The sequence below is a fragment of the Canis lupus genome, chromosome 10 (genome assembly GCF_048164855.1).
Source record: "Canis lupus baileyi chromosome 10, mCanLup2.hap1, whole genome shotgun sequence".
NCBI lineage: Eukaryota > Metazoa > Chordata > Mammalia > Carnivora > Canidae > Canis > Canis lupus.
This window is the reverse complement of record NC_132847.1, coordinates 7111936-7137533: the sequence shown is the minus strand read 5'-3', so window position 1 is coordinate 7137533 and position 25598 is coordinate 7111936. Positions and strand designations below refer to the sequence as shown.

At 47.3% G+C, this 25598-nt stretch overlaps 2 protein-coding genes across 6 annotated transcripts in view; one reads left to right on the top strand and one right to left on the bottom strand.

Annotated features, from left to right (window-relative positions):
* Positions 1–469: 469 nt before the first annotated feature.
* Positions 470–7601, bottom strand: LOC140641186 (uncharacterized). Of its 2 annotated transcripts, none has more exons than XR_012037700.1 (2): positions 5126–5668; positions 470–3542 (listed from the first exon to the last, which is right to left on the bottom strand). XR_012037700.1 is itself a non-coding variant. In XM_072840622.1 (2 exons), the coding sequence occupies exon 1, from the start codon at positions 7566–7568 to the stop codon at positions 6006–6008; it is 1563 nt and encodes a 520-aa protein (XP_072696723.1). In that variant the 5' UTR covers positions 7569–7601; the 3' UTR covers positions 470–3542; positions 5880–6005. The 2 variants fall into 2 exon arrangements, 1 of the variants encoding a protein (XP_072696723.1); XM_072840622.1 differs by lacking the exon at positions 5126–5668 and adding an exon at positions 5880–7601.
* The window catches only part of SEMA6A (semaphorin 6A), a 126955-nt gene continuing 106944 nt past the window's right edge, over positions 5588–25598 (top strand). For 3 of the 4 annotated variants that reach the window (XM_072840621.1, XM_072840617.1, XM_072840618.1), the window contains exon 1: positions 5588–6228. The gene's annotated coding sequence lies outside the window, so the exon portion shown is untranslated. The remainder of the gene's footprint in view (positions 6229–25598) is intronic. The other variant, XM_072840620.1, reaches the window with a different exon arrangement.

Below are 25598 nucleotides of genomic sequence, written 5' to 3'. Positions count from 1 at the left end.
ACCTTATTTCTAACCTACCATTCTCTTCATTTCCAAACAATAATCTGATATCAGGAGTGAATGGGGCCCCAGCTCCGCGGCGGTACAGTGGAGTGATTGTTACACCCGGAGAGGGTACCACCCGTGAAGCTATTCATGGAGGGGCAGACAGTTAATCACTGTTAGCGCTCCGGCTTGCTGGGAGAGCTCCGAGCTGTTCCTTGGAGATGTTCCTACACTGTTCTCCGTGGATTCAAATTGCACTTTATCTCCTTCCACAGGTCTTTCAGAGTTCTATTTATATTCTCATGGCAGCGTATTTCCAAGCATCTTGTTTTGTAATTGTGGTTATTTAGCCATCACTTACATCTGCAAATCCTTTTTTCCTCATTCCAAAAAGAAATCAGACACTACACAATAGAAGTTCGATGTTGGGGGAAAGCCTAGTTTTTGTTCATCTTTAGAACCAGAAACTCAAAACAACTGTCTAGTGTTGTGGGTTTTTTTTTTTTTTTCTCTTTCCATTTTTAAAGGGTCCTATCCCATGCAAAAACCTTTTTTTTTTTTTTTTCCCTACTGCAGCCTTGAAAAACAACTAACTGCTCTCACTAATCCACCACTCTTTTACGTGCCAAGCCCTTACTCTCTTCTAGATACTGGAGATACAAGAGAGACAAAAGAGATGGAATCCCAGGACTTTAAGAAGCTTCTGCCCTAACAAGAAAGAGAAGCATCCAAACAAATAATTGTACCAACAGTTAAGTCTAGTTGTGATATATGGACTAATTTGGAAGGGTACTTTGAACCCATAATAGAAAGGTATGATGTACTCTGCAATATCAGGGAAGCCTTTCCTGAAGGGAAAGGGATGTTCGGGCTGACATTTGAAGGATGAGCATGGGCTAACAAGGTAAAGAAGTAAAGAAGTGTTCCAGGCAGAAGCACATGGGCAGGTCTGTGGTTACAAAGCAGCATGGAACATTCCATTCATGGCAACATTGTGGAAGAAAAAAATTGATGGCAGCATGGCAGACAGAAGAGACCAGAGAGGTAGATGATAACCAAATCGTCCATTGTCTTGAAGGCTCTATGAACGTTTTGGGTTGCCAAAGTATTTTTAGCAGGGGAGTGATGTGATCAGATATTCATCTTTCAAAGATCACTTCAGCTACAATTTGGAGAATGAGTTCAAGGGCAAGAGTAATTGAGATATTACTTAATTTGGGGGGGAAAATCCTGCTATATACTGGTTCTGGGTACATACAGTATACATAAAAGCACAGAAAACTCAGGAAGATATTGCCCATGGAGAAGTGGAGAGAGGTAGGAACAGTATAGACTATATGGACATGAAGCTTTATATACCACTTTTCATTTCTTGAAATAAAGACAGGAAACATATATGACAAAATATTAACAGTTGCTAATTCTGCAGAGTGAAAATTGGGAGGTTCTATTATTCTCTGAAAATGTCTGTATCTTTCAATTTCCTCAAAAGAAAAGTAAATATTTTTTAAAGATTTTATTTATTTGACAGAGAATGAGAGAGAGAGAAAGAGACAACAAGCAGGCAGAGTGACAGGCAGTGGGGAGGGAGCAATAGGCTCCCCGCTGAACAGAGAGCCTGATTCAGGGCTCCATCCCAGAACCCTGAGATCTTGACCTGAACAGAGAGCAAGACGCTTAGCCAACAGAGCACCCCCCAGACGCCCCCCTGAAAAAAAAATTTAAAAAACAAACAAGAGAAATAGGAAGACAACAGGAAAGGGTGATGTGTTGTAGAAGTCAAGGGCAAAGAGAGTTTCACAGGAGGAGTGTGGTCCTATTCATCACTGCTTAGGATACAAATAAAATGAAAACTTTAAATATCCACTGGATTAACTGTCACGGATGTCGCTGAGGACTTCAGCAAAAGCCTGGTCAATGGAGTTGCTGGAGACAGAAGTCAGATGGAAAGGAGTAAATAGGAAAGGAGGAAGGAGCAGTGGTGCTTGTCACTATTCCTTGGTGAGGTCTGGTTTTTGAAGAGAGGAGAGAAGGGGTAGCTTGGAAAGTAATGGAGGACCCAAGGAGGGCTTATTTCTAAGACTAGAAGAGACCAAAGCTTGGTTACCTGCTGATGGGGAGATGCAGGAGAGGCGGAGAAAGAGCAAAGAATTTGTAAGTATAAAGGATCAAACAGAGGGATTAGCCTCCAGTTGGAGGAGAGGCATCACCTCCCCTGTAAGAGGAGATGTGTAGGAAAGAATGAGTAGAGGGGCAAAAAGTCCCCATGTGACAGACTGAGTTTTTAAAGAAGTGGGTGGCACCAAGGTGAAAACATCTGGTTAAGGGGAGAAGGTCAGAGCCTAATGAGAGAAAGGGAAGATGAGGAGGCTGTGTTGGACCAACTGAATTTGCTAATTGAAATTTTGTTCCATCAGGCCTCAGCCTGTAACAGCCCATATGTACAAACAGCCCTCTCCAAGGGTCCCCCAGGAACTCTTACCCACCAGGAGCTGACCATTAAGAAGCATTACTAGACCCCTAATCTCCCAAGTGCACTCGCCCTTTTTGTTTTAAAGCTGAGTTTCTGATCAAATAACTAGATGTGCTCTTTAAAAGGTTCCTGTGCGAGTTTACTTTTTAAATCTTTCTTCCACACTTTTCCCAGGTGATGTGGGGGGAAAGCAGGTGTTGTCATCACATAAAGTTATCCGAGCGTTTTAGGGGTAGCTCCCAGCACTGACACAAAACAAGCCCTGTTTTTCCTCAGCGCTTCCATCTGACTGCTGTCAAACGTAGTGGTGGGACTGACATGGAGGATGACAAAGATGATGGCGACACTAGTCTACCCTGACAGAGTGGTGTGTACCAGGCCCTAGACTCAGACTTGAGGTTCACACACAGCATCTCATTTAATCCACACAATCCCTGGGAAGCCAGGAGAAGGTGAATCCCCATTTACAGGTGAATCCACTGGGGCTTCTGAGAGGTAAGTGACCCAAGGTCACCGGTTATTAGGTTACACAAGCATAGGCCACCTCCAGGGACCTAGCGGGGTTTTCCTCACTCCACTTCATGCCCTTTAACTACAAAAGGGTCTAAATTTCCTTGCAGTCCTTACACTCTGGGACTCTTTAACCCCCATTGGCTTTCTTTCCCTGGAGGGACAAAGTAAATTGCAGACTTCAAAGGCTTTGGAAGAGCAGTGGTTTCACTGAAAAGTTAAGGCAGGCTGCTGGTAGAGAGTCTGAGGTGCACCGAAGGGGAAATGACATCATGAGGTTTCATCGGGCAGCCTCCCCACAGGTGCTCCCCTGAGGGCCTTGGGAGAGACACAATAGCTGGCTTTTCTTCCACCTCTGGGAGCATCCCTCTCCAGGCAGGTGGAAATGTAATCTCACCATGTCAGGACAGATGGGTGCCTCATTGGATGGTGAAACTTTGGGATCTAGCGATTGCCAGGAAGATTCTGGGTGGTATTTCTCGGCCGTCTGAAAGTTAAGTCAAATTCTTTTCTTCTTGTTTTCCATAACCTACAATCAGGTAAATTTAATCTCTTGCTTCTCGGCTCAGCGTTACTGCAAATTAAACATGCGAGTATTAATAATGGAAATAACTTCCCTTTTAAAGAATATATCCTGGAACTCGATGCGGGGGCATTTCCAATATATCCATAAAGCAAACAGGACAGCTTAATTGTTTGTTTCTCCAAGGAAAGAAGCTAAACCCGGAATTAATTTGGTTCAGCTTGTGAAACAATTCGTTTGCTCTGCCTAATTCTGCCAATTAAAGAACTTTTCCCAGACACAATTAGCATGGAAAGCAGCGGCTGAGAGCAAAGAAGGGGCCCCGACGACGCGGGCGGGGCGGAGGTGCGGGGTGAGAACCCCCGGGCCCCCGGGCTCGACCCTGGGACGGGGGGGGGGGGGGGGGGGGGGACCCGGCTCGCAGCGGCCCCGCCGTCGCCGGCCGGAATCGGGGCGTCAGAGAGCGCAGCTGAGGACCAAGCCGGCCCCGCCGCACCGGGTCCCCGCGGACGTCGCGGAGCCGGCCCCACCGCGCCCTCGGGACTCGCGGCCGAGGCCCCCCGCCCTGGGCCCGCTCCCGGGGCCGCTCGCCTGCTGCGGGGGCTGCGCGCGCACCTACGGCCGCGCCCCCCGCCGCCCAGGACCCGCGGTCCCGCTTGGGAAAGGTGGGGATAGCGGCCCCTGCTGGCGGCTCTGGCGAACGGCGGAGACGCGACTCCCTCCGGGTCCTCGCCACCTCTTCCAGGTGGGTGGGTGGGGGTGGGGGCGGGGGGATACATATACGGTAGGTACGGGGTGTTGTCGCATGTGCGTTTATTCTCCGCGAGTCCTCACGAGTGTTTGTACGTAACTTGAGTTCTCAGCAGGAACAGCAGAAAAGAGAACGTGGGCCCGAGCCCCAGTTAGGGAGCAGGTACGGTTTCTAACGCATTTCCTTGGGGGTACTCGGCTTAAGGGCACCTGAGACCCCCGTCCTCCTCCCACTGCCTTTCTCGGCCGCCCCCGAGGTTGTTAAATATCGCTCTGCGGGCTGCTTGGCCGCCCAGGGCTGCTCTCTACAGAGGCGTGTGGCTCCGGCCCGCCCCGTCTGCGAAGCCCGCTGGGGCGCGGGGTGCGCGGGCGCCGCGGGGACCGGGGGGCGGGGGGCGGGGAGGACCCGGCGCGGCGGGACCGGTCGGCACAGGCCCGAGGCTGCAGGGGTTTGGGCGGTTGCAAGTTCACGCGGTGGAGAAAGGCTGCGCCTGCCATTCTCCGTGTGACCCTAACAATAGCGCCGTGTAAGAAGTTGCGATTTGACTTCTTCCACGAGGGTGTTGGATTCTCGCTGGAACTGCCTGCGTCTTATTTCTGAAGTTTGCTTGTTTCTGAGGGCACCCCACACACCTCCTAAGTTTTAAAGCAGCTCATGGCCGTCGTTGACAGCACCGTCCTTTGTGCTACGGGGTACGTGCTCCCTCAGCGCGCTGAACATGCCGAATGCGCCTTAACCGCCAAACCGCGCTCCTGCCTTCCAAGTGTGTTTTTAACTGCACCGGCTTTTACCCAGTTCATCGGGGTGCGTAGGGCGCCCGTCACTTCTGGAATCTACCTCCTGATACAGTAATCAGAATTAGAAAGGCTCGTCGTTCACTTACCCTCATCCTTTAAAACTTTTCCATTTAAGAAAATCGATAAACAGATCCTTTCTTGTAACTCGCTCCTGCACTACGTCTATTTTTATTTATTTTTCGGATTTGGCAGGGCTCAGCAACGCTCCCCCCCTCCTCGCCGGAGCAGATGCGGGGTGGGGGCAGCCGGGGCTGGGATCCAGCCCGAGCCGAGCCCGCGGGGACCTCCAGCCGGCGCACGGCGGGGCCGGGAATCGTGGGGGAAGGCAGCCTCGCCGGCCGGTCGGTGCAAGGCTCCACCTGCAGCCGCGCCGCGCCGCACCGCGGAGGCTCTCCCGCCCCCCGCCACGCTCACTCACATTCACACACAAACACCGCGGCCCTCCTTTGGGTCGGAGGAGACGCCAGCCAGAGGAGGCGGGGTTGCAGGAGGAGAGTCCTCCCTGCGCAATCCAGTCCGGGACTTGGCTCCGCCCGGGCGCCTCGGCCTCTCCAGTGACAGAGGAGTAGTGAGCGGCTCCGGGTGAGGCTGCAGCCAACTCCGCTCCCCGCGCACTCGGCTGCCCAGGCGCTCGGGACGCAGCAGCGGCGCTTCTCCGCGGGGCCGACCGCCCGCGATGCCCGCCTAGGAGCAGCGGCAGCGGCCAGCATCGCCACACCCGCGGCGCAGCGCCCGCCGTCGCAGAGCGGGGCCACCGCGCGCCCCCCGCCCCAGCCCCCACCCCGCCCCCCACCCTGAAATGACTTGTTAATCCGCGCGGACACCACCGAAGGGACTCACCGGAGCGGAATCCCAAGTGGAATTTGGATTTGGAGAAGAGTTTCTTGAACATTTACTCCTTCCTTGTTGGGGTTTTCTTTTTTTCCCCCCTTTCCTTCTTTTCCCCCCTCTCCCCTTCTGCGCCTGTCACTGGAGATGAACACAGCGCGTTTGCTTCCCAGAAAGTAGTCGCCGCGACTGTTCCCCCCCAAAGAGACCAGCACACATGTAGGAATGACAAAGGCTTGCAGAGGAGAGAGCGCAGCTCGCGGCCCGGAGAGATCTCCTCGATAATGGATTACTAAATGGGATACACGCTGTACCAGCCCGCTCCGAGCCCCGGCCGCCTGCCCGTCGATGCACCGAGAAGGTACGGCCGGGGCGCCCCGGCGCGCCCCACCTCCCTGGCGGCCCGGCTCTGGGCGGCGGGTCCCGGGGCCGCGGCCGGCACGCGCTGTCGGCTTTGTGGTTGCGGCGTCTTATTTTGTCTGGTGTCTGTCTCCCGAGCGTTGCCCGGCCCTGGGGGAGCAGTCGTGAGCCCAGCCCGCCGCTCCTCTCCGCCCCGTGCCCGGGAGACCGCGGGGCTCCGCGCTTCGAGCTTCCCCACCCGCGCGGCGCACACGCCCGGCGCCGCCCGGTGCTGCCTGGCAGGGGGACGCGTGTGTAGGGCCCGGGGCCCGGGCTCACTTTCGGGCCAGCAGGGAGGGAGCAGAGAGGCCCCGAGAGGGTGGGATTCTCAGGAGCGCCCAGTCCTGGTGCAAAGGCGGGGGCAAGGGTTGTGCCCTCAAGGGCTGGAGGACGTTGGCTGGAAGAGCGCTGTTGGTGCCCAGCACCAGGGGTGGGTTCCGTGGTGGAAGAAGGGGCTCCGCAGAGACGGTGGGAAAGCGAAGAGAATCTTTTGTTGTGCGCTCGGGGTCTGGGCTGAGCTCTGTGGAGTGCGGGAAACTTGTAATGGCCCCGGTACCCGTGCGCCCTGCCACTTGGGGACATCCAGGCTTTCGCGGCCGCTGGCACCAGAGGTTCCGGGCTTTGTTTGCTCGAATGAGAGCCCAGGAACGGTCTCCTCCCGGTGTGGCGCGGTGCCCCCCGCCCCGGATCCTGTCCCCCGCTGCAGCTCCCTTCTGGCCGGCGAGGGCAGCATCTGTCGCGGCTGCGTCCCCCTCCGGCACGGAGCCCGCCACGCCGGGGCCTCACGCCCGCTGCGCCCTCCTCCAAAATCCAAGAGGTCCCTCTCTGGAAAGGAGTTGTCCCTGGAGGGGAAGGGTGGAAAGTCTTGCAAAAGATGGCCCAGTGCTTGCTACCCAGACAAGGGCTCTGGCCCGGCCACAGGTCCTGGGGGTCCGGAGTACTCGCTGCGTCCTCGAGAGCTGCGTGGCCGGCGGCGGGGCGCCTGGGAGCTGGCCCGGCAGTGCCCACCCTCCCCGGGTGACTCGGCGGGGATGGAAGTGTCCCTTCTCCAGAGTCTCTGCTTTTCCCCCTCAGCTCCCCACTGTGGCATACGGTGCAAAAGCAGGATCCCAAGATCGCTCCCTCTTCCCACACCCGAGAGGTACGGGGGGAGCCGGGGAGCGGTCCCGAACTTGTGCGTTTCGGGAAGGGAAACAGGATTCCGCTGTCTTTCCCGCTCCCGCGCCGCCTCCTTCTCCAGCACGGGGTCACTCGGCCGGGCGCTTCTGGAAAGTTTCTCTCAAAGCCTGGGCCGGCAGGCATGACGGGATTGGGGCGCAGCCTGTGCGGCCCGCGGAAAACCGAACCCGGAGGGAAGCGGGCGGACCGCCCGGGCCGCGGGGAGTTGGGTGCCGGCCCCAGGCCGCGGCTCCTCCGGCCGGCAGTCGGTCGGGATGCGGCCTCGGCGCGGCCCTTGCTGGGCGGCTGGAGAAAGCGGGGGGAGGCGGAGGGAAAGGAAGTTCAGGGGCAGGATTCAGGATGCTGGGGCGGCCACTGGACAGCGGCTGGCGCAGGGGCCCAGCGCACCAGCCCCGGGTCCCCCTGCGCCACGCGCGTTTTGCCAGCCGGCGGGGGTCCGGGGAGGACTGGGGCTGGCAGCCAGGTAGGTGTTCGTGGAGCGGGGAGCAGCTGCGTCTGCACAGCCGGGGAAGGCGCTGCCAGCCGCGGCCTCTGGCCCGTAGCGCCGCGGGCAGCCCCAGTGGCCGTGCCCGTGGCCCTGGGAGAAAGGTGGCCGCTGTGCCAACGCGGGGGCCAGTCGGGCCAGTCGGGCGGCGGTGGGATCGCTTTCGGCGTCCGCTGGATGGAAGTCAAGTTGCTCCTGACCGAATTTGATCCGTGAAAGGTTTAAAACACAGGCGAAGGCGGGCGCACAGCCACGAGCGCGCGCGCGCGCACACACACACACACACAGAAGCACGCAGATGCTCACACTTGTACGCACAACTTTCTTTGCCTCCCATCTGAAAAGATGTTTAACCCAGTTGCAGTGTTCCGCCAGCAGGTCTCCAGAAAGCTATGCAATGCCCCCCAGCGCTGGTTTTTAAGTCTTTCCGGGGTAGGAAGGTCGAGTGCTTCTGCCGGTCTTTCTTGAATCCTGATAATTGTCGGTCTTCCTTCAGACCTACGTCTTGGGCATCAAGTCCAATTCTGATGGCGCGGAAAGGCTATAGGTTCCAGACACATGAATCCTTTCTTTAGGCTTTTTCTCCCAAAGGAAAGATGCCTGTGCTCAATTCTGAATTAAAGTATCGTACTTTTTTTACACCATAATAACCAAATGGCTACCAGAGGTCAAGACTGCAAAGCATTTTGTGTCTATTTTTTATAAAACTCTGTTTAGTCTGCATGGAGCAGTTTTATGATTTACAGTAAGCTTTGATGAAACTACGCCAGGCACCAAAGTTAATTATTAACCTAACCTTAAATACTGTGTGGCAGAACACTGTCTCCACCTATTAACCTCAGTTATTTGTCAGAAAATAATTGCACTATTTGAATTTGGTTTACCCGTGCTTGTTTACACGGTAACTTTTATTTGAATCTTGAGTAACTCCTACTCTGTATTATTATTTTGCTTTTAGGATATTTTTGAATGAGGCACTTGGCAAACCAATCCGAAAGCGGGAAAGAATGGAGGTCAGGTTTAAAGCCTCATCTCTGTTACATCCTTTTTCAACTTGATGGAAAGGAAGCATTCTAGTTCCTGTGTCTTATTTACAGTGTTGGGGTGGTGACAGTCTTCCCAAAGTGCTGTGTTTTGTAACTATCACCCCGGAGAGATGGGCCACACTCTTCAATAATGCATATAGTCCTCATGTGTAAATGTTGAGCAGCCACCCAAAACCATAGTCTCAGGAGCCATCTGCAGAATGTACTTAAAACTTCTACTACTCTTAAATAGGTTAAGAATTCATTAAGAACTAGGATAGAAACCTAAGTAAATGTTGAATGAACAAAAGAAAGACATAGTCACACATGATTCACATTTCTCTGCTTAGAATGGACCTGCTGTTTTCCCCCCCTACAAAGCAGCTTCAAGTAAGTGATTATTTATTATAAAGTGGCAATAAGTGCAACTCTTTATTTACACACACAGCAACACACACACACACAAACACACAGACCTCAAGTTCTTTCCAAGCCTAGTGAATGCTTTTCCCATCATTAAAAAAATATAGCATTTGCATTTTGAGTGGGTGGGTAATATTGCTTAGTATGTTGACTCAGAAGGAGAGCAAGAATTAAGAAGACTGTTATCTTCATTGAATGAAAATAAGGCACCCAAATTAAGAATTTGTATTAAATTCAAAATAAATACTCATGCTTTAAAAGCAAATGGGTAATTGCACTCCCATGTGAAATGGAAGGAAAAATACCGTTTTGAAGCAGGAGGTAAGTCAGACACTTTACTACGGGTACATGGTGGTTCAGCTCTTTTCTGAGCAGGACAAAAGAGTGATCATGGGAGAAGAAGTTTTTTAAAACTAGATTGCCAAAAGCGAATATATTCTCCCATCTTATTTGTTTGCAGAAAGGAATCACAGAACAAGCCAAACTAATTGCAAATGCTTTAATTAAGCATCTGCCGTTTGCAGCAGTATAAAGCCTAAGAGAGACTGTGTGTCTCTCCCTCTGCCTCCCCCGCCCCAGGTTTCCACAATTTATTGTCCTCCTCCCCGGAGCGGGTGTTCCCTGGGCCCTGGGCGTTCGCACTCCCAGAGGAAGGTGGAGCCTGGAAACATCCTGCTGTGCCCTCCCCTATCAGTGATCAGTGTCCCCCACTCTCTCGAGGTACCCTGGAGCCAAGTCATCTCTGAGATCTTACTATTCCAGAGTGAAGGCTTTTCTCAGCAACTGAGCTATTCTCTGCCAGCAACCACATGGTTGCCTCTTGGGGATATGAGAAGGCAGGGAGGCATTTAATCCCTCTGAAATGGGCAAGTGAGATGTCATACCACACAAACCTCAAGGGGAGAAAAGCGTACAGGATACTGCTCAGCATGGGACTATTGCAGAAGAGTCCATACTCAAGGGGCTCCTGCTTTGTGAAGCTGGTAAGTTCTCCTAAAACTTTCTGATTCGGATTAATTCAGATTCCACTAATGGAGAGTATCCTCTAAAACTGTCAGGACTCAACACAATGTTTCCCAAGTAACCTCTTCACCCCAGACCTCTCTCCTGGGTCTCTCAGATAGCAAATCCTACAGGTTAGGTAGCCTTCTTGGATCTGATAGACATCTCAAACTTGACATGTTCCGAGCACCCAATTCTGGGTCTTTTCTCCCCTAGAGAGGCTTTTCTTATAACTTCCTCCATCTTGGTGAATGGTGGAACCATGCTTTGGGTTGTTCACTTGTGAAAACTTAAGACTTACCCCTTCACTCTTTGTTCAGACCCACATCCACTCCAGCAGCAATGCTGTGGGCCGCTCCTTCAGAAAGCGCAGGGGCCTCCTCCATAGTCGTCCACCTCTGGAGCCCTCCTGGTGCCTGAGCCGCTGCCTTCTCCTGCTGGGTGACTGTGCCAGCCTCCCAACTGGTCTCCCTGCTTTGCTCTTGGCCCCCTACAGTCTCTTCCCCACACAGCAGCCACAGTGATTTTTTTGGGAAAAAAAAACAAAAAAACACGAAGCCAGATCAGATCACTTCCGCTCAGATGCTTTCCCATCTTCTTCTAGAAGTCAAAGTCTGACCTACAACCTTTGTGGCCCAAAGGGATCTGGGATTTCCACCCCTCTTTAGGGCTACATGACTATGCCAGACGTGTTCTCTTCAGGGTCCATTGCATGCTCTTCACTTCTGCTCTTCCATGGCCTGGGATGATTCTTTCCCCCAGATAGCTGTGTGGTTTGCTCCTCACATTCTTTAGGTCCCTGTGCAAATGTCACTCTTGCAGTGAAGCCTTTTATGATCACCTGACTTTACTCTTTCCTCCAGGACTCCCACCCCCACTCCCCCTGCCTCGTTTTTTCCCCCTTCTCACTTTTAACAGCCCGACAGATTATATGTTGTTCTCATTTATCTTCTTTCTTCCACTAGAACATAATACCACGAGGAAAGACTTTCAGGTGTTATTCACTGCTGTATCTCCAGCCCCTAAACCTGTGCCTGGCACACCATAGGCCCTTTGTAACAAGGATGTGTTCAGTCAGTTAACTGATTAATCAATCCATCAAGAGTGACTCTTTTTACAAGCATCTAATTTTTCTTTTTTATCTGATCTTGTTTTTCTTATGTTTCCATCCAATGACATACTTCTTTGCGTGTGTGTGTGACAGTCTTCCATGTACACAGGTGATTTGTCTCATGCACCATTAGTGGAGCATGCATGGCGGGTTGTTTTCCCAGTCCTGGTGATGGATTGGGGACTGTGAATTCCCACACCTTCACCCAGTCCCCTTCTGTGGCCAAGAGCACACATCTGTGGTACACCTGGTTGAAGCTGGAGGGAATCTGAGTTTTAGGTAAAAGCAACTTGCCAAGAAACAGAGCTAGGAAGATAGCCAGCACTTATGGGGATTGAGCTTTTGACCTTGGCCTCATTTGTTCTGCATTCTAACCACTGGCCACAGATCCGTTGTGCTTTTTTGGAGTTTGCTGATAGTACTTTTTAAAATCCATCTTTCCAGGGGCACTTGGGTGGCTCAGCAGTTGAGTCTGCCTTCGGCTCAGGGTGTGATCCCGGGATTCGGGATTGAGTCCCACATTGGGCTCCCTGCGAGGAGCCTGCTTCTCCCTCTGCCTGTGTCTGCCTCTCTCTCTGTGTCTCTCATGAATAAATAAATAAAATCTTTAAAAAAATCCACCTTTCCGACAAGAGAAGATAGTATGCTTATGAACCCACATTTCTGCCCCCTACTGCCAGTACCATGGTAATTGTAGTTGAAGATCCTCTACCTGGATGTCCTGAGTTCTAGACTCTTATTTGGACAAGCCACTTAACCTCTCTAAAGCTGCATTATTTTAAACAAAATTTGTGAATAGTAAACCTATGCTTCCCACCTTGTCAAGACTGTTGGGAGAATAATTTGAAACCACAAATGTGAATATTTGGTAAGATGTGAAATGCACTCTGCAAACTTGGAAGGGTATGACGCTAATTCCTTTCTACCTACCCCAGACCCTGGGCCTTGCAGAGATCTTGCCTTACCGTCTACTAAATCATACAAGAAAGATTATATTCTGTTGGCATCACATTTTAGTATAAACCACGCGATGAAATTAAATAAGATCCCCAAATTCATTGGAAATTCACAGTCTTCATAGAGCACGGAGAGCGGCAAACCTATTCATCAGAATGCCAACTGCCTCAAGTGACGATGGCTTTTCAGTGTGACCATTAATTTGGGCAAGGTCATGGGAGTGGCACTCTGCCAGGCATTATAAAAGGTGAGGGCATTGTTTTTGCTGAGGTAAGCCTTAAAATAGTTCATGTCAGTGTAAGCATTAATGTAGAACAGACATGTCAGGGTGAACCAGGGGTGCTAGGAGAGGAGTTTTGATCCTTGCTGTGACAAGGGCGAATTCACTAGGATATTGAGACCTCAAGTTTATAAATGTGAAGGGACTGTCACAGGAAGGCAGTGGGCAGCGACGGGGACAATGCAGAGGCCGTACTCTGTAGGCAGATGTAACCCACTGATTTGCGGCCTGTTTTTTTTTTTTTTTTTTTTTTTTTTTTGCCATTTACAAATAGTGTGACTTTGAGCCAGTTACATCTCTGCCTCAGTTTCTGTAAGATGCTGGTATGTCGCTAATGTCACGGCTGATGAGAGTCAATATGGTAACATCTGTAAAATTCATAGCACAATATCTGACACAGGATACCCGCTCATTAAATATTAGATGTTATTTTTATTTGGGGGATAGAAGTCACGGAGAGTGCCCTGGTGGGGAGAGTAAAAAGGAAATGGTCACAGAAGTGTAACAGATGGTACAAAGGAAGCCGCCTCTGGACTAGAAGTGAACATTCACACCATGAGCTGGCCACAGCGCCAGGGGTTTTCAGCTGGGAAGCATGTGAAAGAGTCACTTGTGTGAGAAGGGGAGTTGTGATCCTCTTCCTGACTTTGGATGCTGAAATTTCACACCCAAAATACGGAAGAAAAAACATTATACCAATAAAACCACTGTAGGCAGTATAAGACTTCACATCAGGTAAGAGCCTAAAGGATGACTGCTTAAAAAAAAAAAAAAATGATAGACTTCACTTACTGACATCTAAAAATAAAATCCACAATTTGCATGCGCTAAAGAATCTGAGAGCAGGGATCCCTGGGTGGCGCAGCGGTTTGGCGCCTGCCTTTGGCCCAGGGCGCGATCCTGGAGACCCGGGATCGAATCCCACGTCGGGCTCCCGATGCATGGAGCCTGCTTCTCCCTCTGCCTGTGTCTCTGCCTCTCTCTCTCTCTCTGTGACTATCATAAAATAAATAAAAAAATTTAGAAAAAAAAAAAAAAAAAAGAATCTGAGAGCAGCCTGTAATGTTGGTTCAGGGATGAGCTGAATTGACCGCAAGGACCCTACCTGTCATGGAGAGAAGCTTGTCTGCTGACTGCTCCAGGAGGCTGTAGCTAGGCCTTCTACCAGAGGGCCTTCATGGTGGCCATCTACTTGCTGGATTGCAAACCCTGCAATCCCTGGCCAAGCCCAAATCAACTGGTTTGGGAGAGCATTGAGTTTCCACGCAGAAGCAAAACTCCACCTTCCCCACCAAATGGAGCAAGTAGTTAGTTGGTGATCCCATAGGAGCTAGCATTTACCCTCCTGACTGGTACAGTGTCCTATTACCTGACATCTGACTCAAATGGTAGTCGTAATACAAGTTCTTATCAGGGAGAAGAATCTCACTTCTAAAAGACATAGAAGAAGGGGCAATAAATTGGTATAATCACCACAATTCCCTGATGGACTCTTCTTGGACCCAGGGGGAGCAAGACGCTCCCTCTGTGGCTTACTTAGAATAACAGTTATTTTCATCCAGGAGGAAAAAAAATTCTTTCTTAGACTTTGTAAGTAGAAAGAGGATGTCAGGAGAGTGAAATAAATCAGCAATTAACATGCCCCAAAGAGGGAAGGGCCAGGTCTTTCTAGCAGCAAGTGTGATGACTGGTGCTTTGAAAATAATGGTTAGACAGGTATTTCCACATCCGGCTCATAGACCTGAGGCTTTCATTTAACATGACTCGGCACTTTCTAGTGGTTTCCAACTAACCTATAATTGCTGTTTGTAGAAAATCTAATTCAAAGAATCCACGCCAATTAAAAAACTGGGAGAAGAACCACTAAAACGGATGCTCTTTCACAACACTCTCATGCCTTCTGCACCCACCCACCCCCATGTTTAAAACCAAGCCTTTGCCATGATTTGATTGGAAGCATGTCCAGAACACAACCGGATCAGTCACTGAACACAATGAAAACATGCCACCAGAAAAGAAACATTTTAGAAACTGGGAAGAAATAAAGAATCTATTAATTATGGTTGGATGTCAGATAAGAGTTTTACAGACAAGCTTTCTGGGATGGATCCATTCTTCTTTCCCTTTTCCTCTTCCTGAAATCTTTTTTTTTAAGGAGAGTATTCAATCTTTTCATTAATATTGCAGCAACACCAGTGCTTCCCCACCCTTTCCCCAGACTCCTACTGTCCTTGAATGAGGAAACTGAGAGAATACTGATTGAGCTGGTGAATGGAAATGTTCCTTTCCTGAAAATGGAATGCTTTATGAAAAACTGCATTCCACACACACACACACACACACACACACACACACAACTCCCCCCCCCCCCCAAAAAAAAAAAAAAACAACACCCCACTCAGACAATCCAACAACTGTCTCTCCTCCTTTTTATTTCGGAGAACCACATGACTCCACTCATGTATTTTGGTGTTTGAATGCATTTGTTCTTAGGCCTCAAATACCCAGGTGGAAAACCAATCTATTAAGCCTTTCGTTATTCCAAAAACGTGAGCATCTGAGTTACTAGGAACATTCTCATCTCTGCAGGGTGAGCGATAAATAGAAACCAAATTGTTTATAGCATTCTAAAGTGGAGTATATGCAGCAGGATGGCAGTTGGGTGGATTTTTACAAGAAGAATACTTGTAAATGGTTTGCGAGATGGATTCCGTGCTAATTCTTCTCGTATCATGAATGATGGCCCTAGCTAGACACTGTCGCTGGGATCTTCATCTATAAATCATGGAGGCTGCTTTCTTATTCGGTTGCCATAGTTTCAATGCCTCAGATAGTGTTGGGGTGTCTTGGGAAAGGTTTGAGATATACTGGGGCTTGCAAGCCTTGCAGTTATTTTGGCAGTTGTGGTGCTCTGAAAAGAACCGAAAACCGCTTCTCGTATAATTCAGTGTTGGATTAAAAGAGGCAACTTCTGAGTGTCTCTCTGGACCTTGTTATGTGCACATCCAGCTGATATTTACTCCAGGATTTGCCTCATGCTCAGTCTTGGCTGGTTAAAAAAAAAAAAAATTACTGTCCAGGGACTGATGTCACTTTCATCTTTCAACAAGAAAGCCAAAGGGTGCGAGCTCTTCATTAAGACTATTCACAAATGTGGAGGTAAATGAGGGCATTCATGGCTCTGCTCAAAATTTCAGGTTCATAATTCGGGTTCGGCTCTGCAGATGGCTAAATAAATAGAATGACCTCAGGAGTGCTGTACGTTGTGCTTTGGTATGGCAAGGGAGACATGCTGTGCTTTACCTAAGATTTAACCTCCATTTTTTGTTGTTGTTGTTGTTTTTTTTTTTTTTTTGTTTTGTTTTTTGTTTTAGGGTGGATACACATTGCTAAGGAGCTAGAGACCATTTCACTGTATTTTGTGACAGTGGCCCACAGGGCTCTTGAGTATCTGAGCTTTTCGTTTGTTTGTTTTCCTTTCTGTAATTATCATCTTTGGCTGTTTTGCCTTTAGGTTTGTGACTTCAGGGCTGATTAGGAAAAGCTGTCCAGTTGTGGATATATATTGGGTGACCGAGTCAAGAGTAAGATGGGGAGGAGTAAGTTGCTGCAAGAAGGAGATACACACACTCAGTGATTTATGTGCTTCGTGGGTGATGTAGAACACAGCTTTCCTTTGTTAGGTACATTTGGCCTTGTGTAACAGATACTGGTACACTTCTTAATGCTTTAATTCCCATTTCTCAAGTGGACTTTCAAGGACTCCTGCCATTCGAAGCCAAGCCATTTCATTCCTTTGTAGATTAAAACATAAAATAAAACAAGCGCACACTTGAAGCAAACAGCACCGAATTCAGGACATGCAAGGCGTCAAATAAAAATCCAGGCAGAGTCACAGGAACAAAACCTTGAATTCATTACAAATGGGTCTAATCTAGAAAATTAGTCACTTTTTTCTTCCCTTACTAGAAAATGACTAGTTTTTATTGCAGGGTGAGCTTCAAAAGCAGCCGTTTTACATTTCCCCAGACCCAGCCTGCCAACATTTTTGTGTAAGATCAACAAGCATTTTTCATGCACGTGCCTATTATATTGACCCCCCCTTCCCTATGCAACCACACAAAATGATTGATTTTAGAGGCCAATAATTTCAAGTAAATTAAAAGGATAACATGGCCTTAATTGTTACTGGCTTCACCAGGCTTCTGGGCACCAGAATTCCTTGAGGAGAAACACTTTTAAGTGTCACAGCAGTTTCTGATCATGTGGTCTGGCTTACCCATAGGCTGCAATTATCCACACACACTCCCCCCACACCCCAACCTTTCTTCCCCTCCCCCTCCAAATTCTCTGGGAAGCAAAGAAAACACGTATTTGTGAATTCAGTATGATGGACCTCTGGTTATTTGGCATAGTCTTGTTCGTTTTTCAGTGTTCTCCTAAGTGAGTTGTTTCTTGGGGATTTTGTTTGTTTGTAAGATTTTATTTATTTATTTATGCATGAGAGACCTAGAGAGAGAGAGAGGCAGAGACACAAGCAGAGGGAGAAGCAGGCCCCGTGCAGGGAGCACGACATGGGACTCGATCCCGGGTCTCCAGGATCCCACCCTGGGCGGAAGGCGGCGCTAAACCCCTGAGCCACCTGGGCTGCCCTGTTTGTTTGTTTTTTGAGGAAGGCTTAGTGATGAGGAGGAACCCGGGGAACTAAGATCTCAGATCAGAAGCTTTTTCTTCATTGGAAGAAGAGTTTGTATGAATTCAATTTGCTGTCCTCCTGACAATAACAAGATGGTGATTACTCTTTGGCGTCCGGGCAGACACAGTATTGTACACATAGCCTAAAGAAAAGTAAGCAGTACTTTTGTGTGAATGTCAGTCAGATACAATGTGGACTTTAATTAACCTTAATTAATGATTTCTGATTACAGATTTTCTTTTGTGCCTCCAAGACGCCAGTGCCTTGGAGGCTGTATTTTGGTGGAACATTTTCAGACAGCAGTGACTCCAACATCCTTCTGTTATCTTGCCATGCAAACCATACTAGGTTCTTATATGAAAAGCGTGATTCTGTATCACTTGCAAAATGGTCATGCAAAGGAAGAAATATCATTTGAGGAACAACTGAAATTTGTAAGTGATCCAGAGTACTTTTAATCTTTAGGGGAACCATTTTTAATTTTCTCAAAACTGAGATTTACTGGCTCCTAGAGGGACTGGATGCCCTTCCTTCCCAAGATCAAATGGGACTTTGAGTTCTTTCAAATGAAAGAACTGGGGCAGTGGGCCAAGTGGCATTTCCTTTGCCCAAAAGTACCTGTTACCATGTGCTAAACATAATGATCAGGGAATACTATAAACATGGGAGAGAAAAAGGCCTTACTTTTGGTTAAAAGTACTTTTTCCCGTGGCATGAGTTCTACAACAGATATCAAGAAGCTGAATTATAATGTTAATGTGCTACTTAGGTTTGACTTTTAACTAGAGGGTCTAATAAAAGTTAGGTATAATATATTAATTAGATTATAAATTTCTTATTAATTAAATTTTCGTGTGAATAATCATTCTGTAGCTTATACAAGATTCTAATAGCATATAGCCCATCTAGTTTAGCATAATTTGTGCTTATGAATTATAAATGTTTAACTTTTTACAGTTAAGCTTACCGATCTATAAGCATCATAATGAGAAATTACCTAAATTAAACTGATGTGCCATATTTGCTGTACTGTGTTCTAGGGTAGTGATTATCTAAGATAATTTTCAAGATGGTTGTCTCATTGCATGCAATATGGTTTTACTTTTAGCGGAAATAAAATGAACCCAAGATCTCATGCTTGCCCAGTCAAGGGGAGATGCTAATGCTATCAAAAGTAGAAAGAACAGAGTAGTTTCCTGTGTAGCCAAGAAAAAAAAGGTAACAAACATCTCTTGGATACTTTTCTTCTTTAAAGGGATGTACAGAGTACAAGGGAAGGTTTTCTATTCAAAAGTCAACTTGTATCTACAAGGTGTTTCCTCTCATTTGTGATGAGGGGAAGTTCACCATGTTGAATATGCTGATTAATTAATTCTCATGGGATATCTTGGAGGGTGGAGCTTTCATGTCCATATTTTGTCATGTCCAGAACATAAGACCTGTTAATATTGCCCAAGCACATCCGCTCCCAAGAATGAAAAGGACAACATAATTGCCTCTGCTGTTAGAAAACAGCCACATCCAGTTCCCCAGCAGATCCTACAACATGCCAGGTGTGCAAGAGGAGGCTTTGAAATGTTGTGAATAGCTTGACATTATCACAATGTTATTGAAATGCAAATTCTTCTGAGCACAACTTGAAAAGGTTTTACATGTAGGACTAGGACAATATCTTTTCTTGCCTGTTGTCGACCATACCTAGTCTTAACTCAGAGTGCTTCTTCTATTAAAAGTCCTCATAAGCATTTGCATATTTCATTGTTTCTCACTGCCCGTGTTTCAAGTGAAGACACATCTTCCCCAGGGCGGCACCTTTTGGGGCCCTTTTGGGGAGAGGATGCACTGGCCTCCAGCAACGAGGTACAAACACAGGACTGTGTGTCTGCCTTGGAAGGAGTCTTTTGCCGGGTTGCAGATTGCATTCAGAAAACAGGTTAGCCGATAACCATCAACCTCAACAGTATTTAACGGTGTTATTATGAATAATAAAGGCCTTATTTATATCATAAGGATATTTTTCAAGGTGCTCTTATAAACATTGCCTCATTGGATACCAACAACATGGGTTAGGCAGGGCAGGGATTTTGAGGCCCAATTTAAAGATGAGCTAGCTGAAGCTCAAGGAGATCAGGTAATTTGCCGGTGTATACCTCTGGTGAGGGAAGGGCTTGGGACAAGGTCCCCAACATTCGGAATCTGCGTTTTGCACTCCTCCATGCTGCTGCACTGTTTTCTCAATGCTTTAACAATTCCGAAAACTGATGACTGCCTCCCAACCACAGACATCGTCCCATTCTGCCTCTTTCGCAGGTTGAACGGTGACACAGAACAAGTTCAGGAATAGCTTTCCAAGGACTCCACCTGTGGCATCAGTGCAACTGGAACATAAGTTCCTGCTTCTCAGTGGAGTGCCATTTCAGGACACTGTCCCCAAAGGCTCTTAGGGTCTGGACGGTCATCTGAAAGGAGATCAGTTGAAAAGTGGAGGATGTTTGAGGATGTTTTTGAGGGGGATTCTAGTCCTGTTTTATAGAAGGAATACAAAGAAAGAGCAACGTCAAGGTGCAAACTCTGGTGCAGGGTAGACCTCAGAGGGGCAGAAAGTTGAACCCGATATTGTGGTAGGAATATCCTCCTGGGGCTTGTAACTTGGACCTAATACAACAGATATGTGTTTTTAGCAAGGTATAAATAGACAACACGGGTGTATCTTCCTCTCTGACAAAGGTCATTATATTCCTGAGCCAGGCTACCAAGTCTAGTGAAAGCAGCAGTTCTGTTTAATCCAACAGATTATAGGCAAGTTCTGGGTACTGCAGAGACATAATGATGACGGAGTCCAGAATTTACTGATCAGCTGTGAACCCAGTATAGGCCAGACACTGGATCCACGTTCTAGCAAGGAAGGCAGATACGTGAAAAATCACTTTGGTGGAGTGACTATTCTCCATTCCTAAAGCAGAGTGTTTGCTCAGCGAGGTACTTAGTTAATTAGGGATGCTAAGAAGGCCAGGAAGGAGAGCTCTATCCAGCCGGGAGTTCAGGCAGGACTTTATGAAGGAGGAGGCATCTCAGGTGCTCGAAGGAGACTCCAGTAGGTGGGAATGGATGGGAGGAAGAGCCGTGGGTCTAAGGGAAAAGCAAGAGCAAAGGCCCATGGCAGGGAAATGGAGGACTTGGTCTCAGAGCAGCCAGGGGTCTTCCTGGCCTACCTGGAAGCCTGAGGATGGAAGGAGATTGAGAGCACCCTGCTGAGGGCTCCCCCCTGCTCCAAAGGGGGACCTGGAGCCACAGGCGGTTGAAGCTTCTCAGCAAGAAGATGACATCATCAAATGCGTGTTTTAGAAATATGAATCTGCTAGCACTGTGAGTAGAAGAAAGGAAGCAGATTCTGAGTGTGTTGGCAAGATACAGCCGTCAGGACATAGGGACCAGTTGGACATGTGGGGCAAGAAAATAGAAAGAGGAAAAATTGCTCCAAGCTGTCATATCTGGGGAGCTGAGAGGATCATGGGGGCCAGTGAACTCAGGTTTTCAGACAAAAAGAGTTCATATTTCACAGCCATCACATCCCATATTTAAATGACACATAATAGCCCAACACAGAGCCTTGGCCCTAGCCCTACCGTGCTCACACCCAGCTCTGTAAAGGGAGTGCTAAAGATTTTGAAATTAAGAGTGTTTAAACGGTCACATTTGGCCTGGCAGCTGGGGCCACTTTCCCCAACATCACGGTAACAGGAGGGGGATAATTGGAGGAGAGGTGAAGCGGCATCCCGCACATCTCTAAAAACAGGTTACACAAGCGTGGGAGAGGCAAGTTCTGATGGTTCACTCCTGCAAGATCAGGGCGCGGATCAAGCCGCCTGTTCCTTGTCTTTTTCATTCTGAACAATTTTACTTCATACAAGTATCTGAGCTCTGAAATTAGACGTCCGCGTGTTTGTCCCACTCCATGCTGGGCATCTTTTTATGTGTTGATCTCTTAAACTGCCTTGTACAGCTGAAATGTTGCAGATGACGTAATTCGCAAAACACAAATAACACCTAAATTGTGTTGTTTATTTAATAAGACAGTGTTCACAGACAGCTAGGCCTTCTTATCTGCTGAGTTGCGCTAAAATTGAACACTGCTTATAAGAAAAAAAAATGTGTTTTATAAGATTTCACTTAGAAGAGATGGATCTTCATTACATCAGTATTGAGGTATCACAAGTTTTATTTTGTGGTTTCAACCTTTAGGGTAAGGGTCAACCACAGAGCGCAGCCGTCCAGCAGAATCCCCCGATGTCTTTAAGAGGTGCAAATAAGTAATATTAATGCCATAAAAAAGAATCCTAAAAAGATGACTGTTGTTTTCTATTTACCCTTCCCATCATATTCTTCTTTCAGGGGTCTCTAAATACAACTTGTTTTTTTTATTTTTTCTCCATTTTTTTTTTATTGGAGTTCAATTTGCCAACATATAGCATAACACCCAGTGCTCATCCCATCAAGTGCCCCCCTCAGTGCCCGTCACCCAGTCACCCCACCCCCCCCGCCCACCTCCCTTCCCACTACCCCTTCGTTTCCCAGAGTTAGGAGTCTCTCATGTTTTGTCACCCTCACTGATATTTTCACTCATTTTATCCCCTTTCCCTGTATTCCCTTTCACTAATTTGTATATTCCCCAAATGAATGAGACCATATAATAATGATTGTCCTTCTCCGATTGACTTTCTAAACACAATTTATAACGGGAAAGTTTTATTCTGTATTTTAAGAAAAAGTTGAATAACAGAAGTGAAACAAAACAGGATGAGTTTCATCAGGCAGCTCTAGCAAACTAAGCGAGTTTCTAGGAGGGAGACCAGTTTAGGTCTTATTTTAAAGGCCAATTCAGGTGAAACGTTAGGGAGTTATTTCATTATGTGAGGACCCAATATTTGAGTTGGTGTCAGAATGCTGAGACCCAACTATAGATTACTTACCTATTGGCATAGGCCAAATTATTGCTTTGGTGTCCTAGTACTTGTTTCCAACTTGTAGGCTGCCCTCTAGTGTCACTTAATCTCAACACAAGCACTTTTGTTCAGCTCCCACGAAAGGTGAAAAAACAATACACAGGATCAGACCAGCTAGTCAGCAGTTAACCCCACCCAGCTAGACGTCGGCTCTAAACACAGTGTCAAGAGGCTGATGACACCTGCTTTGAAATACTGTGAACAAATGTAAAGATGCCCATCACCAAAGCTCTTGGGGATAGAGGACAGTACTGTCTAGAAAAACGCACCCTGATGACCAGCACTCTGAGGTCCCAAATGCAAGTCAACTCCCAAATATGAAGTCACACACTGAACAAGAAGCATTAGGACATTACGAATTTCACTTCTGTTTTCTGTTGGTGTGTGTGCAAAGGAACGATCGATGATAAAATAAGCCCTGACGAAGTACGTCTGAAAGGCCTCCCGGAATAAGTTGAAATAAAAATGACAACTGTCAGGGGATAAGTTTCAGCCACCAATGGATGGGAGGCGTTTGTCCAGAGAGCCACAAGGTCTCTGGCGTAATTAGCCCTCAGGGAAGAGGTCTCCCAATGTCAATACACTGCCCCTACTCCCAACCTTCAAAGACTCAACCCCAGCTCTTTGTAGATTGGCCTCTGAAGATATTAAGGAGAGATGCATGCACTGCAGCCTCAACTGGCACTCTCTGACAGTAGTGCCAACTCTGGTTTTTTCTTGGATGTAAGAGTAAGCATACTCCGGAGTCTACAATCAGTGGAGGGAGTAAATTTCGAACTCTGCCTGTACCGTGTTGGCATTCTCCATGGGGTAGGAAGATAACCTGGCAAGATTCAAAGCACATCCAGCTCATAGCAGCAGAATGCCTGACACGAATTCAATAAAAATGGTGACTGATGATAATGATGGTTTCCCCACAGTTTCAAGACTTGCATTAGCAAGAACAAGAGCACAGCAGTGCTAGACACAGAGTGAAGCTGAAGGTCAAAATTACACCTGGGAGTCAACTTCTTTTCTTCTAGAGGGCTAACACGAGGGAGTAGTTAAAAGTATGGTGTTTCCTATTCTACTGGCTGTGATCTTGGGAAAGTCACTTAACCTCTCTGCCTCGTTTTCCTCATCTGTGAAATGGGAATACTAACAGCGCCTACCTCATAAAGTAATTCTGAGGCCTAAATGTGACTGTATATGCCAGAACAATGTCTGTACGTAATAAGCACTCAATAAAAATTAGCAATTGTATTTTGACAACAAGTCCTCTTACTAGAATTGGCTAAATTCAGTATTTTATGTCACGAGCAGGGTATGGTTCTTGGCATTTAAATTAAAACTGAAAAGACAAGATGATGACAGGATGATAGCATCCAGAAGGATCTTTCTGCCTGCTTCTGTCTGTCTCTCTACTCTTTTGACTATCAGGGAATGATTGAAAATAACTGACTAAATCATCACTCATTATTTTATTTAGGAAATATTTAGTGCATACCTACTATGTGCACCGAGCTGTACTGCATCTTGGATCCTATTGGATAAATAAAGTGTTAGGTGAGGTGACTAGGTTTTGCTCCATTTTAATCTGCCTTTGTGGGATTTAGTACTCAGCTAGGAGCCTGAGTGTATCAGGCTTATGCCACATGCCCCAAGCTACAACTTTCTTGTGTTCTGGAAATAAAGGACATAGAAACTCCTGGAGAATAATACCTAGAATTTTCTCGCTGAGTTTTCTGTATGCAAACATTTCGATTGTCGTTAATGTGTATTTAGAGTCACGAAATTGAGGAATCTCCACTAACAAAAAGGCCCCAAAGATCTCTGGTAATATCTGACTCAAAACCAATGTATATATGCAAAGAAGTTATTTTCTACAATACGACTTTAAGCGATGATGTGGTCTTAACCGCTTACACCGGTAAAACCAAACACATCACAGTGATGCGCTGGCTGTAAACCCTTGTTTCTCAGAAAACCTACTAGTTGAACCATGAAATAGCAAAGTCAGGGGGTTGCAAAGTCAATCCCTAGAAGGCAGAAAAAAAGAAGCTGGGTGATCAGAGAAGAGAACCAAGGGCCAACTAACTGATCATTAGCTCTCGAGTAAACACAAGTTACTTCTGACTTCATCCACCCCAAGTATTTACTGCAATGGGCAAAGCCTTGTTCACAAAAATCAGGAAGTTGCTGGTCAGGAGTTAGGGAATGTGCTAACAAGTCAGAGCTTGGAGACTGGGTACATCCGGAGACAGATAATAGGAACTGGGGCCCCGCCTCCCCAGTGGCAAGGAGGATTGTGTTTATTTGGTACCCGTCCAAGCTCAGGACCATCTGACAGCTGTTTGGTGTTTCTTGTGAAATGGACTTGGGCCCTGGCCAGATGCTAGTGGACAGATGTTCACAATACAAAACCTTCACCAAAATAGGTGCTAATTGGCACTCTCCTGATGATCTGAACAAATACGGCAGGAATGGGCTGCATGTGCCAGTGACCACCTCCACGCCCAAGCCTGCCTCTCCCACTTAGGGGGGAGGCCTGGTGGGAAACCGCTTTCTCCACACTTGGGGACTTTGGGCTGCCAGGCTCCTGGACCTTAAAACCTCCAAAAGGAGTATTTCGTTGTTTGTTTTGTGTCTGTGTATGCTTGTAGGTATGTGCTTAGCAAGTGAAACTTTGCAAGAAGGTGGGCAAATCTGGGTCCTTTGGATTTAGCCCACCTGCCACTGAGGCAAGTCTTAAAATGCAGATTTTCTCTACGCGTTTGGTTTCTATGCGGTAATTCTTGAACAAATACTTTGTAGAAATAATTACGTATTACCTTCACGTGAACCCTCACACAGAATGTATTTCAATTCATACCTCTGATTGTAGCTGTCATAGCAGCCATGTAATTTGGCCCAAATATTTTGGTTAAAATGGAGTTAAAAAAAAAATCCAAATTAGTTTATAGGGAGGTTTTCAGGGGCAAACTGGTTTGACAATGCCTCATTCATAATTAGGTGGACTTGCTCCCACATGTACAGGCTACAATTTACTGTCTTTGATTTCAACAATTAAGCTGTCTTTTGAGTGCCTGGAGCACTCTTTGAGTAGGAATTACTCTACTCCCTTTTTCCCTCTGTTTTGCGAGCTGGGAGCAAACTTTTTTTTTTTAATATCTATTTACTTATGATAGTCACA